At 38.9% G+C, this 18,024-nt stretch overlaps 3 protein-coding genes across 5 annotated transcripts; all 3 read left to right on the top strand.

Annotated features, from left to right (window-relative positions):
- Positions 1-4,197: 4,197 nt before the first annotated feature.
- LOC148868260 (E3 ubiquitin-protein ligase SGR9, amyloplastic-like) lies at positions 4,198-5,780 on the top strand. Its single transcript, XM_088968876.1, has one exon. It carries the CDS (start codon positions 4,880-4,882, stop codon positions 5,729-5,731), a length of 852 nt encoding a protein of 283 aa, XP_088825002.1. The 5' UTR covers positions 4,198-4,879; the 3' UTR covers positions 5,732-5,780.
- A 4,094-nt stretch (positions 5,781-9,874) lies between these two features.
- On the top strand, positions 9,875-13,463 carry LOC148868259 (uncharacterized). Its single transcript, XM_088968534.1, has 4 exons — positions 9,875-10,225; positions 10,418-10,630; positions 12,619-12,861; positions 13,197-13,463. Exons 1-4 carry the CDS (start codon positions 9,875-9,877, stop codon positions 13,461-13,463), a joined length of 1,074 nt encoding a protein of 357 aa, XP_088824660.1.
- Positions 13,464-14,812: 1,349 nt separating this feature from the next.
- LOC148868258 (uncharacterized) lies at positions 14,813-16,556 on the top strand. 3 transcript variants are annotated; one of them, XM_088969032.1, is made up of 4 exons: positions 14,813-14,932; positions 15,170-15,271; positions 15,364-15,484; positions 15,638-16,556. In XM_088969032.1, the coding sequence occupies exons 2-4, from the start codon at positions 15,177-15,179 to the stop codon at positions 16,151-16,153; spliced, it is 732 nt and encodes a 243-aa protein (XP_088825158.1). In that variant the 5' UTR covers positions 14,813-14,932; positions 15,170-15,176; the 3' UTR covers positions 16,154-16,556. The 3 variants fall into 3 exon arrangements, with proteins under 3 accessions (XP_088825158.1, XP_088825157.1, XP_088825159.1); XM_088969031.1 differs by having other exon boundaries at positions 14,866-15,093; XM_088969033.1 differs by having other exon boundaries at positions 14,873-15,029.
- The last annotated feature ends 1,468 nt before the right edge of the window (positions 16,557-18,024 follow it).

The raw sequence follows: 18,024 nt of genomic DNA, 5'->3' as shown, positions 1-18,024 counted from the left end.
GCTGTCGCCGCTCTGTGAAACCAGCCTGATGCAGTGCCCTCCACTGTAAGGACCCGCTTGGGTCATGTGGTCCAACTCCCTACTTGGAATGGGCGAACCAGATCAAGCCTTGATAGAGCCTACCCATTGGGCTCAAGCCAATGTTAGGCCACTCTAATGACCCGCTTGGGTTACAAGCTCATTCTACTGAGGTCGTCATCTCTTTCATTCTCTGTTCTAATTTTTCTTCCTTTATTTTCAATATTCTTTATCCTCACTCTTGCTCTCTCTAGTCAATTAGTGCCGCAAATTATATCTGCTTGTCTAAATTGGATCCAAATGTACCCACCCTTATACCGTTTGAATGTAATCAACATAAAGTTGAGAAAAGTTGTTTGAATTTTGTATGCTTATTGAAGAGTCGTTAGTTTCAATTTCATAGGCGCTATTTTCAATTCATTTTGTTCATGATAAACAATAAAGTCATTTTTCTAGTTTATTTTATCGATAACTAGTTAATTGGCAGAGATGAGTAGAGTGGCATAGAGGTAAATGGACTTAAACTATTGGTGTGGTGGTCATATTGACGTGCGATGTCGGGGGCAAGTATCACATTATATAGTAAGATATATGCTATTTTCATCTTCTTTTATTCCATTTATTAAGGGTATTCAAAGATCTAAATCTGATGGTTAATATTCTATTTGAATTCAAATATGAATGAATCAAATGTGGAGAGCATTATATCCAATTAAAATAATTCAGTGCCACTGCCAGGAAAGGAATAAATTAGAAGCAAGGTTCAAAATATCCATGTATTGGAAGGTATGTATTGAGGGGTTTGAACAGCATGACCCCTTCTTTCTTTAGTTTTTTCCCCCAAAATTTACAGGGGGCTGATCTTAGCGATGACTGCCCCCTGAAAATATTAAAATAACCTTAAGATTTCACATATCATGGTGGGTCCGATGTGATATGCTTGACTGATCCTGATACGTGGCAAAATTTTGAACCTTGACTAGAAGAGCATTGGATAATTAAAATAAAAATCATATTAAGGGGGTGTTAATTAAAAATCAAAATTAAGTCATTCATTTGCAGTGAACAGTAAATTGAGGGAACAAACTACTTGGGAGTCCCAAATTTTGGTGACGTTCCAATGCTCATTACACCCTCAGGCTATCTTTGGTTTTGGTTTGATAGAAATAGAAAGTTGAGAGGAAGTTCTTAAGAAAAATTGTGAAGTGCTTATTCCCTCATATTTCTGTTTCTCCCTTGTCAAGCCAAAGATAGAATTGGGAGAGCCAAAGCATACATGATTGAAGCAGAAACTGAACAAAGGGAGAACTCCATCGCAGGGTTATTTGATTTGTAGAATGGCCGTTGTTGTGGACTTCTTTGGGCTAATAATCTTTTAAGAGTTTACGACATTCTGTTGGAATGTTTTAACTGTCAGAAGTCATTAATTACTACAGTGCAGTCTCCTGCTGCTTAAAATGATCTAAACCGTTCCATATGATCAATTTTTATAATTCTTCATTTTTTCCCCTCTAGCTAGTGTAATGATTTCTTGGCTTTTCTTTAAATTTATTTTGGGAAAAAGCAGCGATTGGAAATTTGGAATCCTTTATTAAGTAAACTTTTCCTTTTTGCTAATCAAATCGCTTCGGGTTAAAGCGATCGACGGTGGAATTCCCGACCCCTGTTTGGATGCCCAAAAGATATCATGTCTCCCTTTAAAATGACAGTTATGCCTCTAAAACCAGAGCCACGTTATTCTAAGGCCCAAACAACTTCTTATTTCTTTTCCTTTTTTTTTTTTTACCTTTTTAATATACCTTGCTTTAGGGAGGAGGCATGGGACCAAGGGAGAGTGCCCTACATGAGATCACATTGGCACCCCCACAGAGGGCGCTCTACATGCATATCTCACTGTGCACTGAAAACGTTTTTCTACTTATCATGTGGAAGTGTTCCCAATATACAATATACGGGTGGGAGGTGCTGTAGGGCGCCGATGTGATCTCACCTTACATCCATCCAACTCCAACCTGAAATTGCTGAATCTGAGATAAAATGTATTATACACGAGATTAAGACCTAAGAGGAGGATTGTGAACCGGGGATAGGTTTAGCTGAACGTAACAGCTGCTAAAAAGGCTGTGAAACAACTATAATACTCTATACCAGCCATAAAATATACAAGACTCATAAGTGATACAAGGAAGATCTCTTTGTGCACCACATAAAAACTCCCCTGTGATGAACTATATAATCATTGGGTTTATATCAATGAACCAAAAAGAATAATTTTTTGAATCCATCATTCTGGGTCCTATGTATTTTATTACTGACGCGGAGTATTATTAATGGTTCTGCACCTGTTAAACTGAATTAGATGCACTTGAAGGTAGAGTTAAAAGGAGATCACAACTCCACCCCACAAAGGGCTGCCCCACAGCACATTCCCGCCATGTATTGGGAACATCTCCTGATGATGCATCAGGACTGGTACTATCATTGGAAGATGTTCCCAATACATAGTGGGGGTGTGCTGTGGGGCGGCCCCTTGGGCAGAGATATAAACTCGAATTAAAGAATTGTTTAACCAATGATAATACTCCACATCAGCTATCAAATATATATAACCTACAGTCATTGGGAAGTGATTTGTTATCAATAAAATGCTCTCAACATTGTCCCAACAAGCAAGCCACTGCATTACATTAGAAACATCCCCCTTATCATTCATGGAGAGATCACATTGGCACCTCAGTCCCCATAGAAGGTCCCCCATAACACAACCCAACCATGTATTGAAAATATCTCCCAATGACAAATATAAAGAGATGTTTCCAACGCTGAGATGTTTATGTGGGTGTAATCTATGGGGTACAGATGTAAACTCCATGGAGATATATTGGTGATGTACATTGAAAAAGTGTGGTGAGTATTTGTTGGAAGCAGATCTGAACTCACAAACACTCTCTCACATCACATGGATGGCTGATGTGAGATGGGATCTGCTCCTCATGATGGGCGCCTCACATGTACATCCATCATGCATTGAGAACATCTTCTGTGAATGATAATTGGGAGATATGGGAGATGTTCCCAATGCATAGTAAGATATGCATATGAGGCGCCAGGTGTGAGGAGCAGGTCCGGTCTTGGCTGACGTGGGGCATTATTATTGGTTTTTTCGAGATCCAACAGACCTGATTAAGCGCAGTGGAGTTGTAGTAGAGGTGTATTATTAGTGGGGGGTGTGTAAGGGACAAGAGAAAGGTAGATTTCCACCTGAGTTTTTTCGCGCCATCTCGCTGTCTCTTCCACTCCTCGCTAGACACTCCACGCTACAATACAAAACCCAACTAGAAGCAGAGAGAAAGGAAGATAACGAACGAGAACTGAAAAACATTTATGATAACAAAAAGCAACAAATGGACGAAGGAATGCCAAACGTGGTCGCATTTGGACGGGTGCTTGTGGACAAAACCAAACCACCTCTCCTCCACTCCTCTTATCTATCACTAGCTGTCCTTGATTCTTCACCCAATACCAGATTTGGCCCTCACGCTTGCTTTCACCAATTTATCCCTGTCAATCGGGTTATTTCCGACTACTAAATTTGATCATGTATAGTGACCACGTGTGGATATTTTTGGTATTTAATTTGTTTTCTAGTCGTACTAAAAAAAGAATCAAGTTGTTTGTCAGGGCTGTACATTTGAGCAGTAAGGATTGGAAGAAAATCACAGGAGAAAGATAGAGAAAGAAGCAGCGTGGTCAGAACAGAACAGGCACATTGCAGTTTGGTAATTATCTAATGACTAATGGGTATGACAATGCAGTTTAGAGAGAGAGGTAAACAAGTGGGATAAAAGGCTGAAAGCAAAAGACATAGGGACAGGATATGACCGATGTAATTGACATAAGGCAGTGAGTGCTGAGCAAAGGTATAGAAGAGTACAGTATTAGGGTATTAGCTTTGTGAATTGTGAGAATGGGACAAGCTTCCAAAACAAAGCCAATGGTAGTTATATATAATTCATGTGACACAATTGCCCATCACCATTGATTATAACAGCAAAGCAATTTGTAGAGAGCAATGCTTTCCATACAATGATACTCTTGTCTTTTACACCATATCTACAACCATGGATTGCTCACACTATTAGCTTTTAACTTGCAGACAAGATGGAAACAAACAAACAGACTGGGTTGGTAGGGGAAGAGGTGATTAGTTGGTTGCGAGTTGCGAGAAATGAGCCAAAACCCATCATATCTCTTCGAATCAAGGCACATGAATTATATGCCCATAATAAAAAGGGCCCTCCAGAGTCCAAACGATATCTTTCACTTCAGCCTTAAAATTGCAGCTCATTCGGTACTTGTGAGTCTGATCCATCACCCCCATCCCAATATGATCCATTTATTTAACCCAAGCAGGTTTGGCCCTTTGAGATGCGTGGCTGCTGAAGCCGGAGAGAAAGAGGCCGGCGGTGGCGGGTTTAGACTCGAACGACAAAACAATTCACTGAATCGACTCTACTAGCACTAGCTGCCCAATTTCCTAGCTCAGTATCGGTAAGCTCGCAACCAATTATTCGATTCAATTATCCACAATTAGAAGGGGCATATTTGACATTTCGGACGGACGAACGACAACGACAAAGAGCGAGCTCAGGGTCAGGGACATGAGATGAGGAGGACGATAATTGAAGAGAAGTAGCAATTACCAGCCAACTATGGCCATACCATCAGACGGCACGGGATACAATAGTCATTACGATGGGATTTCCATGTCTAAATCGGTCAAGGGATTCTTTTTAAGGCCACACGTTCCACAAACTCACTCACCCCCACACGAACACCATCGTCGTTCCCCGATATCACCATGGACGAGCTTCAGCTGCAGCACGACTCCAGTGAAACGATCATGGCTGCACTCTTCACCCTAACCCCTTGCCAATTCTCTGACCTGAGACATTCCTTGTCGTCGGATCTCCGTCGTCAGCACCACCGCCTCTGCTCCCTCCTTCGCTCCACCACCCGTTTCTCCCAAACTCTTCGACACCTGGAGGCCCTCTCCCTCCACCAAAAGACCCTCCTAATCGCGCGCTATTTCCTAACCACGCTGAAACAACTCACCCGTTTCTGGGAAGCCGAAACGCCCAACACCTCTGTCGCCGTTCGACTCCGGGACCTTGACGCCACGTTGCTTCTCATGCTCCTGTGTGAAGTCCACCAACACGACAAGCAGGCCTTAGAGAGACCTCCGGCCGAGTGGCGCCACATCCTCAACGAGTACGTGGTCAGTAACATGTTGGCAATGGCCGGCGTGGGAGTTCCAAGTGGTGCAATAGTTTTGAGTCCGTTTATTGACGTGGCGACGAGATGCAGGAGGTTTCTTGATGCAGCAGGCTTTGGAGGAGGTGGTGGAAAGGTGGAGAGGGAGGTGGCAACGTCGGCGGCGGCGGTGGTGGCGTTGCCGTCGGTGGAGTTATGTGGGACGGGGACAGAGTGTGCGATATGTAAAGAGGAGATGGGGGGAGGGAGAGACGTGTGCGAGCTGCCTTGTGGTCACATGTTTCACTGGATGTGTATACTGCCATGGCTTGCGAAGAGGAATACTTGCCCCTGCTGTAGACTCCGGCTTCCGACCGACGATGTGTTGGGAGAGATCGAGAGACTCTGGGGTGTTCTTCTCAGAATAGGTCGTAGCCCAAGGAATTCTTGTGGCAATTGATTTTATTATCTGAAATGAAAGAAATGAAATTGGTCATCAATACAATTATCAACCGAACAAAACTGACACTGGTCAAGGAGTAAATCAGATGTATATAATACAGTATAGTTCTGGGATTTTCTCTTTATTTTCTCCTAAATCTGGAAATTAATCAGTAGGATCGAGTGGAATGTTTTGTGATTGTAAGTAGTTGTATTGTACGTGTGGATTCAGAAGATAAATCTTGTAACTCTGTAATTCACCCCATAAATAATCCCTACTCGTCCTATGACCGTATCAGTTGGCAATTCGTCAAAGCTCCGCCGGTTACTCGGGAAGGGATCGACATTGAATCAGTAGTAGTTAGTTAGTTACACAACACTTCCAACGTTTCCCTGCCAAAAACGTAGCTGAAACATTTCAGTCAGCCTGAATTTTTCCGTTCCGTTTCACGGAGAAACAAGTAAAGCCTCGGGGATTTTTTTGTTAGAAATAGCCCCAAATATCACAAAATAAATAGAAATTAAATTCTTAGGGATAAAGAAAGAGCAAAAACTAAGAGTGATAAGAAGAAATGAAAGAACTTGGTTTGCCATCCAGTTCACAGCTTGATTGACTTCTCTAAAAGCATGGTTGATATGGGGATTCCTTTGCTGCTTAATAGGATTCTCCTTTAAAAAGAAGAAATCATGAAAGTATAGAATAAGAGAGAAATGAATAGTGTGGGGACTGGGGAGAAGAAAACAAATGGATGGAGAGAAGTCAGAGAACGTAAATTTTCCCATGATATTGAAATAAACTCGAGACCAAGCATGTTTATATTTGCATTTTTCTCGATTGGAGTTTTATACTCAGTTTGTAAATAGTACAAATACAAATATATAGAGTGCAAAACCTTATATTTTGTATGTATTTATACTGTATACATTTGCAAAATGAGTTCAAGTCTTAGACTCAGTTTGAAAGGAATACAAATATAAATATGTAGAATGCAAAACCTTGTATTTTCTATAATTTTATATGTATTTGCACTGTACATATTTGTATTTATACTCCTTCCATACTGAGCCTTTATAACTGCATCACATGTTGTATTTATTACTACACATTTAATTCTTTTTGGCTATTTTTTTTACTAAGGTGCTGTTTGATAACAGCTGGAATAGTTGAATTCAGCAAGTTATTTAGGAGGTTGCAGATTTCGTAATGGCTTAAGCTGGAGTTGGATTTGACTACTGTGTCCTTAAATGCTATATTATTTAGTAAAAGTCATTCAATTCATTCATTTCAGCTGAAACCAAACAGCCCCTAAAATTCAAATGGAATAGGATATATCCCTTTCCCCCTTTCCATTGGCTTTGATTGCACTGGAAGCCAAGTGTGTGTTTATTTTGAAAGTTGGTATTTGATGATCACTACCTAGTTTTCTTTCTATGTAATGATGGTTTGAGCATTGGAGTCAAATGGTTCTATACTTCACATCATCAACATAAAAATACCATTAGATTTGATTCACAACTATCATCCATGGTTTTTGAACCGTAGTTGATCCAAACATTCACACCATTCAGCCTGGGAATTGTTCAAATAATCAGTTCCATTTTATTCTAAATCCGGTTCATGGCCAAAAATTGTTGAATCGGTTAATGATTCATTGACTTAAGCGGTTGAACTGTTGACCAATTCAACATGTTCAACGGTTTTTTTGCCTTTTGTTTTTAATTATTTGATTTTACTGTCAGAATGGGCTATCCATTCGAACTAGACAATCAAACCATTGACCCAAAAACTAGAGGCCAAAATAGTTCTGGTTCTGAGTCATTTTTTAAAACATTGCTATCATTCATTGGATCAGAGCTTTCTATCTTCCACATTCCTAAGACTCCTAATAATAGACAATAGATGATATGATGAGAGAGAAGGGCCGTAAGGCTGTTTCTTCTCCAGAGCTATGGGCCAAATAGACTAGTTAATTATATAATTATAGGTTGTCACTAGGGATGACCATTTGTAGCCTAGTCCAAAAATTCCCAGGCCCTCTTTGTAAACTTTGATAGATACCACCTGATTGGTTACTACTTTTCTGATACCATTTTGCACTAATCACACACCATGTGGATAGATCCTAAATCCTAAAGCTCAGTTTGGAATGAGTACAAATGCAAATATGTAGAGTGCAAAATCTTATATTTTGCATTATTTTATATGTAGTTGCACTGTACATATTTGCAATTTTACTCTTTCCGAACTGAACCTCAGTTTGGAAGGAGTACAAATGAAAATATGTAGAGTTTAAAACCTTATATTTTGCAATTTTTTTTATGTATTTGCACAGTACATAATTGCCTTTGTACTCTTTCCAAACTCACCCTAAGGTGATCATGTGCTGCTGGCTTTGCACATATGTAAGGGATATAACCTGCACCAAAGCCCACCTAGTTTTCCATGGCTTGATACATAGGCCAAGGCTTGATTATAGGTAGGGGTGAGCATTCGATTTATTCAGTTAAAAACTGAACCGAATAAATCAAAATTTATTAAAACCAATATAAAAAATGAAAACTAAACCGAATAAATCAAAATTTATTAAAACCAATATAAAAAATGAAAGCTGAACCGAAACCAAATTACAATAAAACCGAAATAACCGAACTGAAATTTTCAATTCAGTTTTTAGTTATTTCGTTTAAAACTGAATTATATATATATACTATTATATATTATAACCTATAATATATATTATGAAATTGAATTTCATTATAATACATTATATATAATATATTAATATATAAATATATAGCATATTATATATTAAATGTTATATATTGTATAGTATATATTATATATTATATAATGAATTCTAGTTAATTCAGTTTTTTTAGTTAAATGAATTTCTAAATTTGAAAATCGAAACCGAAAACCAAACTTCCTAAAAACTGAAATAACCGAACCAAATTACCCCAAAACCGAAAAAACCAAAACCAAAATTTTCGGTTTGGTATTTCAGTTTTAACCGAATAATGCTCACCGCTAATTATAGGCCTATATATACTGGAATTAAGCCTAACTCAACCTAGGCCGGACCATGATTATCCCAATATGGAGGTGATCTTCTCTAGGATCAACCACTCTATTTCATGCCGTTGATCCAACAACCACATAAACCTGACCCAATTGACTAGTTCAAAACCCATGAATTTTGATGAGAACCTATCTGATTGTTTATACTGATTAATTGGGGCCCATTTGGTGTGTCTATTTTACAAGTTGTCGGTTGTTTAGAAGTCTGGCAGCTTGTATTTTCGTATTTTCCAGTTTGATTGGAGGAAGATTTAGTAATCAAAAGATTCCACCCCTAAAAGATGTGAGAAACCCATTTTGGACTTTTTTTTTCAACTTTTTTCATATTGTCTTTGCGCGGAAAGGCACGCCTCTGACTAGGGGTGAGTAAAAAAAAACCAAAAAACTGAACTGACCGAAACCGAATTGAAAAATTGGTTAACTAAACTGGTCGGTTCATTTTTTTAAAAAGGTAAATTACAAAGACCCCCTATATTATGGGGTCTATGACAAAGACCCCCCTGTACTTTATTTTGCGACAAAGACCCCCTTGATCGTTAAGTCAAATTATGGAATGCGTTAAATTACCAAAATACCCCACTAAATTTTTTCTATTTTCTTTTTTTGCCCTTTTTTTCTTAAAACCTATTTAACCTATTCATTGATTGATTTGGTTCAAGCGACAAAGCCTATATACAGATTTTATATATATTGTTATTTTTTATTCTTATCATTTATGTCTATCCTATTTTGAGGAGTTATCTCTGCTCTTTCTTTGATCCCATTTGGTATGCCTCTTCTGTGTTGCAGTCCTGAAATGGTTGGTTTGATTCAGAAATAGAAGAGACCAGGATAGAACTTGAAAAGTTTGAATTTCTTTTATGTTATTTCACACTCTCTCTCTCTTTCCATCTCTCCCTCTCTCTCTCTTATTCATCATCATCATATATGGGATCCCGCCCACACTCTATTCTAATAATTCCTTTTTTCTGTTGGTATCAGAGTGGATCAATGTCCACAAAGCCAAGGCTGTTTGTTTTTGGAGCCACCATGAGAAGTACTTGTTTGCCGAGGAAGACGAGGAATCGGTATCCCAAGACTGCAATGGTTCGTCTCGGAACGCCGAGTGGGGTGTTGAGTTCGTTGAAGGAGGGGAACTATGTTCGTCTCAAGAGTTGCTATGGTAGATATCTCACTGCCTCTAATGAGGCCTTCCTTCTTGGGATGACCGGGAAGAAGGTTTTTCAGACTACACCTAGAAAGCTGGACTCCTCCATCGAGTGGGAGCTCATTAGGGAAGGGTTTCAGGTTAAGCTTAGGACTCGCTATGGCAACTTCTTGCGCGCAAATGGCGGTGTTCCTCTTTGGAGGAATTCTGCCACTCAAGATTGGATCTTATGGGATGTTGATGTCGTCGAAATCCATATCAATTCCCTCATTCATCTTGCACAAACTGTTCCCTAGTCTAATGATACGTTTGATTCCAAACCAACTTTGCCTTCATCGATCTCAATTAAGTCCAATAAATTATCAAAATTAGAGGTTCGTTTTATTTGATTCTTGCAGCATGCACAGTATATAGATTTAGTACCTTCTGCAATCGATACTGACTTATTAGTGGTTTTCTGTTTATTTCGTTTCTTTCAGTGGTTTTTTGTTTATTTCATTTCATTTAGTCAAGTACTTCTTTTGAAAATTCACCACCAAAAGCCTGATGGTCGGACAATCTACTTCCATGTTATGGATGAGAATGGAAATGTTGACGACACCATTGAAGGTTCTTTGTTCATTTTCAAGGGGATTGGAGTGCATGAATTGAAGCAAAAATTGGAGGAAGAAACAAGGATCGAGGACATCACCGTGTGCTTTTGCAACTCATTACAAGGGGAATTGGATTGGAGTGCATGAACCGTCGCTGCTGTTTGTGTATCGTGAGGTCAGGGAAGATGAACAGTGTTTTTCTCCATTGTCCGAATAGTTATTAAAAGGGTAATATGGGGATTAAAAAAACATTATAATGGCCTTTTTTGGACGGAAGGCTAACAGAAGGGGGCCTTTGTCTCACGATCATAGTACAAGGGGGGTCTTTGTCGCAAAACAAAGTACAGGGGGGTCTTTGTAATTTACCCTTTTAAAAAACCGAAGGTACAGGTTCGGTTTCGGTTAACCAATATAGAAAATCGACGGTTAACCGAATCAACCGCCGACTAATCAAACCAATATAAAATAAATAATGTTTTATATATTTTTTATAATATATTGTAAAATAAAAAAACCAATGAACTGAACCGCGGTTAATCGAACCAATCAACCAATTGGCTTCAATTCGGTTCCGGTTACCGATTTTTCAAAAACAAGTAGTACCGGTTCAGTTCAAAAAAAAAAAAAAAACCCACGGTTCAGTTAACCAAATCGTGAGCACCCCTACCTCCAACCAAACAATTTGTGGAATGCTAAGATCTTTATATAAAAGCCCATTATGTGTTTTGGTCGTCACATCTTTCAAAAAAGATTTTGCCAAATGACACCTTGGTTTTAAGTTTTTCGGGCATTATAGATTTTCCCACATGTATCCCATCTCCTCTACCGAAAATGGACATGTGACCAATCAGAGATACACGTGCCAGCCATAATTCAAATTTTTAGTTAAATGAATTTCTAAATTTGAAAATCAAAACTGAAATCCAAACTTCCTAAAAACCAAATTAACCAAACCAAATTACCCCAAAAGCGAAAAAACTGAAACCGAAATTTTCATTTCGGTATTTCAGTTTTAACCGAATAATGCTCACCCCTAATTATAGGCCTATATATACTAGAATTAAGCCTAACTCGGCCTGGGCTGGACCATGATTATCCCAATATGGAGGTGATCTTCTCTAGGATCAACCACTCTATTTCATGCTGTTGATCCAGCACATCAACCTGGCCCAATTGACTAGTTCAAAACCCATGAATTTTGATGAGAACCTATCTGATTGTTTATACTAATTAATTGGGGCCCCGTTTGGTGTGTCTATTTTACAAATTGTCGGTTGTTTAGAAGTCTGGCAATTTGTATTTTCGTATTTTCCCGTTTGATTGGAGGAAGATTTAGCAATCAAAAGGTTCCACCCCTAAAAGATGTGAGTTTTTTTTTTCAACTTTTTTCATATTGTCTTTGCATGGAATGGCACGCCTCCGACTAGGGGTTAGCAAAAAAAACCAAAAAACTGAACTGACCGAAACCAAATTGAAAAGTTGGTTAACCAAACTGGTCGGTTCATTTTTTTTAAAGGGTAAATTACAAAGATCCCCTATATTACGGGGTCTATGACAAAGACCCCCCCATACTTTGTTTTGCGACAAAGACCCCCTGTACTATGACCGTGAGACAAAGACCCCCTTGACCGTTAGGTCAGATGATGGAATGCGTTAAATTACCAAAATACCCCACTATTTTTTTCTATTTTCTTTTTTTGCCTTTTTTTCTCTTAAAACCTATTTAACCTATTCACTGATTGATTCGGTTCAAGTGACGAAGCCTAGATACATATTTTATATATATTGTTATTTTTTATTCTTATTATTTCTGTCTATCCTATTTTGAGGAGTGTATCTTTGCTCTTTCTTTGATCCCATTTGGTATGCCTCTTCTGTGTTGCAGTCTTGAAATGGTTAGTTTGATTCTGGAATAGAAGAGACCAGGATAGAACTTGAAAAGTTTGAATTTATTTTATGTTATTTCCCTCTCTCTCTCTCTCCCCCTCTCCCTCTCCCTCTCTCTCTCTCTCTCTTATTCATCATCATCATATCTAGGATCTCACCCACACTCTATTCTAATAATTCCTTTTTTCTGTTGGTATCAGAGCGGAGCAATGGAAATTTTCCACAAAGCCAAGGCTGTTCATTTTCAAAGCCACCACGAGAAGTACCTATTCGTCGAGGAAGACGAGGAATCGATATCCCAAGACCGCAATGGTTCATCTTGGAACGCCAAGTGGGATGTTGAGTTCGTTGAAGGGGGGAACTATGTTCGTCTCAAGAGCTGCTATGATAGATGTCTCACTACCTCTAATGAGGCTTTCCTTCTTGGGATGACAGGGAAGAAGGTTCTTCAGACTACACCCAGAAAGTTGGATTCCTCCATCGAGTGGGATCCCATTAGGGAAGGGTTTCAGTTTAAGCTCGGGACTTGCTAAGGCAACTTCTTTCGTGCAAATGGCGGTGTTCCTCCTTGGAGGAATTCCATCACTCACAACATCCCTTACAGAACTGCAACTCAAGACTGGATCTTATGGGATGTTGATGTCGTCAAAATCCATATTGATTCCTCAGTCATCCTGTGATGATACCTTTGATTCCAAACCAACTTTGCCTTCATCCATCTCAATTAAGTACATTCTGCAATTGATACTGACTTCTTTTGAAAATTCACCACCAAAAGCCCGATGGTCGGACAATCTACTTCCATGTTATGGATGATAATGGAAATGTTGATGACACCATTGAACGTTCTTCGTTCATTTTCAAGGGGATTGGAGTGCATGAATTGAAGCAAAAGTTGGAGGAAGAAACAGGGATCAAGGACATCACTGGTGCTCTCGCAACCCATTACAGGGGGAATTGGATTGGAGTGCATGAACCGCCGCTGTTGTTCGTGTATCATGAGGTCGGGGAAGATGAACAGTGTTTTTCTCCATTGTCCGAATAGTTATTTTAAGGGTAATATGGGGATTAAAAAAATATGATAACGGCCTTTTTGGACGGAAGGCTAACGGAAGGGGACCTTTGTCTCATAGGGGGGTCTGTCACAAAACAAAGTACAGGGGGGTCTTTGTCGTAGACCCCATAGTACAGGGGGGTCTTTGTAAGTTACCCTTTTAAAAAACCGAAGGTACAAGTTCGTTTTCGGTTAACGAATATAGAAAACCGACAATTAACCGAATTGACCGCCGATTAATTGAACCAATATAAAATATATAATGTTTTATATATTTTTATAATATATTATAAAATAAAAAACCAATGAACTGAACTTACAATTAATCGAGCCAATCAATCAATTGGCTTCAATTCAATTCTGATTACCAATTTTCCAAAAACCAGTAATATCGATTCAGTTCCAAAAAAAGCCCGACGGTTCAGTTAACCAAACTGTAATCACCCCTACCTCCAACCAAATAATTTGTGGAATGCTAACATCTTTATATACATCACATCTTTCAAAAAAAATTTTGCCAACGGACACCTTGCTTTTAAGTTTTTCGGCATTATAGATTTTCCCACGTGTATCCCCTCTCCTCTACGGAAAATGGACATATGACCGATCAGAGATACACGTGCCAGCCATAACTCATAAATACATAAAATTTCAAATAAAAAATCAAATGAGGACAATCACGTGCGAACAACAGGCACGAAGGACACACTCACTGGACCATCCATTTTTGTCTTGAATTTTTAAAAGCTTTTTTACTTTTTAAGAAAAAAATAAATATGCCGGGCTTTCCAGTTCTTGAATTTGAAGTTTTGAACCGATCCGAAGATCAGGACGGGAGAATATTAAAAGACTAAAAGGTCCCTCGATCCCCCCTCTTTCTTTTTTAATTTCCTAAGCAAAAAGAATATTTACAACATCAGATGATTCCTGCCTATACTTATGAACCGAAACCTTACAAGGTCAAAATATCTTTGTATTATACGGAAAATGTTCGCATAAATTTATGTTTATCAACGAGCTCTTTGGCATCAGAAAAAACTGAAATTTCAAATTTGCTTCAATTGTATTTGCATGTGCGACACTACTCATAAGTCATAATTGATGCCCCATACCCAACAATCTGGACCCTTGAATCGAGGATCAAGATCAAAAGTGCTCAGTCCAATCATCAAGAGATGATCAAAACGCTGATCTTGGATCACGTGAAGCCCAGCCTCTGTTTGTGAGCAATCAAAACTATCCTACGCGTGGTACAGTACCACCTATGCTGTAGGCTGCTACAGCCTAAAATTTGAACTGATCAAGATATTTAATTTAGGAAAGATCTAATGGCTGTGATCATCGGATTAGGTGATAATTCTGAGAACAGTGCATATAGTTGGGTAAAGGAAAGTTGCTACAGGCCACACCACAGAGAGGAGTACTGTGATACTGTCTCTGTATTTAATCTGTCCGATAAGGTAATGAGGCCAAATCGAGGCGTTGGATTTCTCAAAGACGCTCTAGGCGTTAGTGTTCCTCTTTTTAAAGCTGAAACCTAATTCACAGTTCCCATTAGTAACTTTCTCTCACTCACACTGAAGAAGCTCTGATTTTGGGGGAAAATAAAGCAATTTTAGTGGTGGGGAAAAGTGTTTCAGTTGCTAAAAATGTTCATTGCTGCAATTATGGTAGCCTGACTGTTGGTTCTGGAGCAGGTTCAAGATGCAGTCCGACTTGGTTCTGATGAGGAGACACGAGGAACAAGGACACCAAGGCAAGAAAATGCTGACTGCTGGTAGTGCAGACGGAATATGGAGGTGCGGTTCATGATGTTTGATTTCTTTTTTCTTTTTTTTGTTCTTCTGGAATTTTGATGTCTTCACACCAGCTTTTGTGGGTTCTTTTTCAGAGAAAAGATGATGAAAGGGGACAATGGTTTGAAGACTATAGAGTGTTTAAGGGGAAGATTGCTTGCCGAGAGGGTAGCCTCAAGGGTGGCAAGAGAAGAAGCAGAGCTAATGGGGAACAAGGTCTGTTACTCTTTCAGTCACTTAGATGTTGATAACTTTATTCTGTAATGGGTGTGGTTGTAGATTCTTGTGATTGCTAGATTTTGTTCATCTATCTATGTTTTTTTTTAAATTTCCTCATCATTTTCAAACTCTTGGTCTTGGATGCGTCAGCTGATAGAACTAGAGAGGCGAATAAGAGCAGAGATCAGATCTAGGAACAGAGCCGAAAGAAAGCTGAAACTACTTACCAAAAAGCTCGAATCTCTGAAACTTCCGCATGTTCTAGACTGGTCAAGTTCATCAGAAAATAGTGAAGATTCGCGTAGTTCATCTACAACCTCATCTGGACGCAAGGATCCTGACCCCATAAAATGTGGCTGCATAGAAGAAGAAGAAGAAACAAGGAATGCCAAATATCCATCATCAACTCCAGAAGGTCCCAGAAGTGATGATATTTCAGAAGACAAAGTTGCCAAGCTGGGTCATGGAGGGATTTCGAATTCAGCAGAAATTGCTCATTCTTGCAACAACAACAGCAGTAGAGATCCTTCCCCAGGACAACGCAGCAAGATTGAAACCATAAGTTCAATAGAGTTGGTGACAGACGATGACAGGTGCCTGAATGCAAGCTGTAGACGTCAAAGGGAATTCCAATTACTGCCTTCGTCTTTTCCTTGCCTGTCCTAAAAATTTCAAAGCAGTTTCCTGTATGTTTCAAGGAGCTGGACAGACAATTTACGGATATCGTCGATGATAAACTAGCATTAATTCCAGTGAGTACGTCGTCAGCTCTGATTCACATATCATTAACGTCAGTGTTGGCGATGTTCTTGCTGCTCTAGAACATGCCAGAGAGCACCTTCAGAATTCAATGGGGAGAAGAGAAGACATTACTGATTACTCATTCTCATTCAGTTGCTGTGTGTAGTTTCTAGTAGAAGAGTGTAAGAGACAGAATTCTTTCTCTCTATAATCTTGCTTAATTTTGGTAGTGGGGAGAGAGAGAGAGGCCAGGAACCAAAGCAGCTCTTTTGTAACTCGGTGAAATTTCCTTGTTTAATTAATAAAGAATAGTAATAACTTGTTGCTCTTTTCCTTGGCCATTGTTGAATGATCCTCTGGATGTGGGCCGGTGGCCCACAGCCCACTCAAGACTCAAGAGCCCTGGGCCATCCATTGAACTGTAAAGCTGATATCTAGGTGTTTTAATTTTATAATGACCAGTAGAAGTTGGGTTCAGGACGCAGAGATTCAAAGCCTTGGTCTTTTGGAAAGAAAGACGATGTATTAATAGATTTAGATTGATAATAGTACATAAAACTGCCATTTGGTCCGCGGGAATAGGGATCTGGAATCGGGCCATTATAATTCCAACTGTTTGGTTGGGCGAATTTAAAATCCAATTTCCATTTCGATTCTTATCTGAATCAAACATACTATAGGAATAAAACATTTCGATTTCGATTCCAACTGCAGATCAAACGGGAGTTTGGTTAGCATCGGATAAACCAATCAAACAGGTTTATTCATGTTTGAATAAAGCTAATTCTACTGCATTCCCCTGGTGTCCTTGATAAAAAGTCAAAATTTTGAGCTAATTCAAAATGAGCTTATTTCCTGAAAAAGCAATTATTGAGACTTATTTCTCAAATACATATAAATACTTATATCGCCTTATCGGTGTGGTCCCGGCTTAAAATAAGTGCCTCTTCCAATAAGTGCTTAAGCATTCTCAAACAGGGGCTTAACTATTTTATGGCTGTCTTCATTTGCCATTTGAGATAGTTGATTTTAAAATTTCGGAAACTGTTGCTGCTAGGAGCAGTGTTTTCAGTCTTACCGAACAGCAATGTTTTCAAAATCTGGAAACATTTAATCTCAGTGGTCCAGTGGATGAGTGGAGCTTCTCTTTTATTTATTTATTTTGCTCATCTATTCCGAATCTACGATGTAATAATACATGGGACCCATTCCTGAAAATGAAAACAGACAACGAAAAACAAGTTTCCACTATTTTCAAATTGTTAAAATAGTGAAAACGTATTAATTACGGAGGGCCCGCTAATGCCCACAATGACAAACACTACTTAACTGGGCCAGATACTAACTTAAATTCTCATTCCAAATAAGTGTTACTAAAGCAAATATTTGTATAACATGATGCATGAAACAAAGATATCTAATGATTGTGATTTGTGTGTGTTAATTAGAAAACCCTCTCTTACATCCGAGTTCATTTTTGCTCTTATAGGGGGTGTTTGGTACATAACATTGAGTTGTTATTGTATTTTGAGTTGATAATAAATGTGTATTGCCATATTCAACCGTCCGGTCTGGTCTGGTCCAGTTTTCAAAACGATGACCATTAAAAGTTTAAGATCCTGTCAAATATGAACCAGATGGAGCTCATACTCTTGGCTGTTGAATGAATGCCTGCAACTTGTACAAAGCAATCAGATGCATGATACCGAGTTTTATTTCGCTCCATCATGGCAGTACATACTTCCTCTTTTTCACAGTAAATGTTCAAGCCACCTCTTTTTCACAGTTATTTGGTA

This window comes from Nelumbo lutea, chromosome 2 (assembly GCF_056320005.1).
Source record: "Nelumbo lutea isolate HS-2025 chromosome 2, American lotus-T2T, whole genome shotgun sequence".
In the NCBI taxonomy this organism is placed as follows: domain Eukaryota; kingdom Viridiplantae; phylum Streptophyta; class Magnoliopsida; order Proteales; family Nelumbonaceae; genus Nelumbo; species Nelumbo lutea.
Note: the sequence above shows the minus strand (reverse complement) of the source record. Positions and strands in the feature narration are given on the sequence as shown.

Bases quoted from the DNA above. Each gene is read 5' to 3' on its own strand.
- LOC148868258 (XM_088969032.1), top strand. From the start codon at position 15,177: ATGCAGTCCGACTTGGTTCTGATGAGGAGACACGAGGAACAAGGACAC. The intron at 15,272-15,363 runs GTGCGGTTCATG...GTTCTTTTTCAG, and splicing joins AGTGCAGACGGAATATGGAG to AGAAAAGATGATGAAAGGGG. The intron at 15,485-15,637 runs GTCTGTTACTCT...TGGATGCGTCAG, and splicing joins CAGAGCTAATGGGGAACAAG to CTGATAGAACTAGAGAGGCG.
- LOC148868259 (XM_088968534.1), top strand. From the start codon at position 9,875: ATGGTTCGTCTCGGAACGCCGAGTGGGGTGTTGAGTTCGTTGAAGGAG. The intron at 10,226-10,417 runs GTTCCCTAGTCT...CGTTTCTTTCAG, and splicing joins TCATTCATCTTGCACAAACT to TGGTTTTTTGTTTATTTCAT. The intron at 10,631-12,618 runs GTGTGCTTTTGC...TGTTGGTATCAG, and splicing joins CAAGGATCGAGGACATCACC to AGCGGAGCAATGGAAATTTT.
- LOC148868260 (XM_088968876.1), top strand. From the start codon at position 4,880: ATGGACGAGCTTCAGCTGCAGCACGACTCCAGTGAAACGATCATGGCT.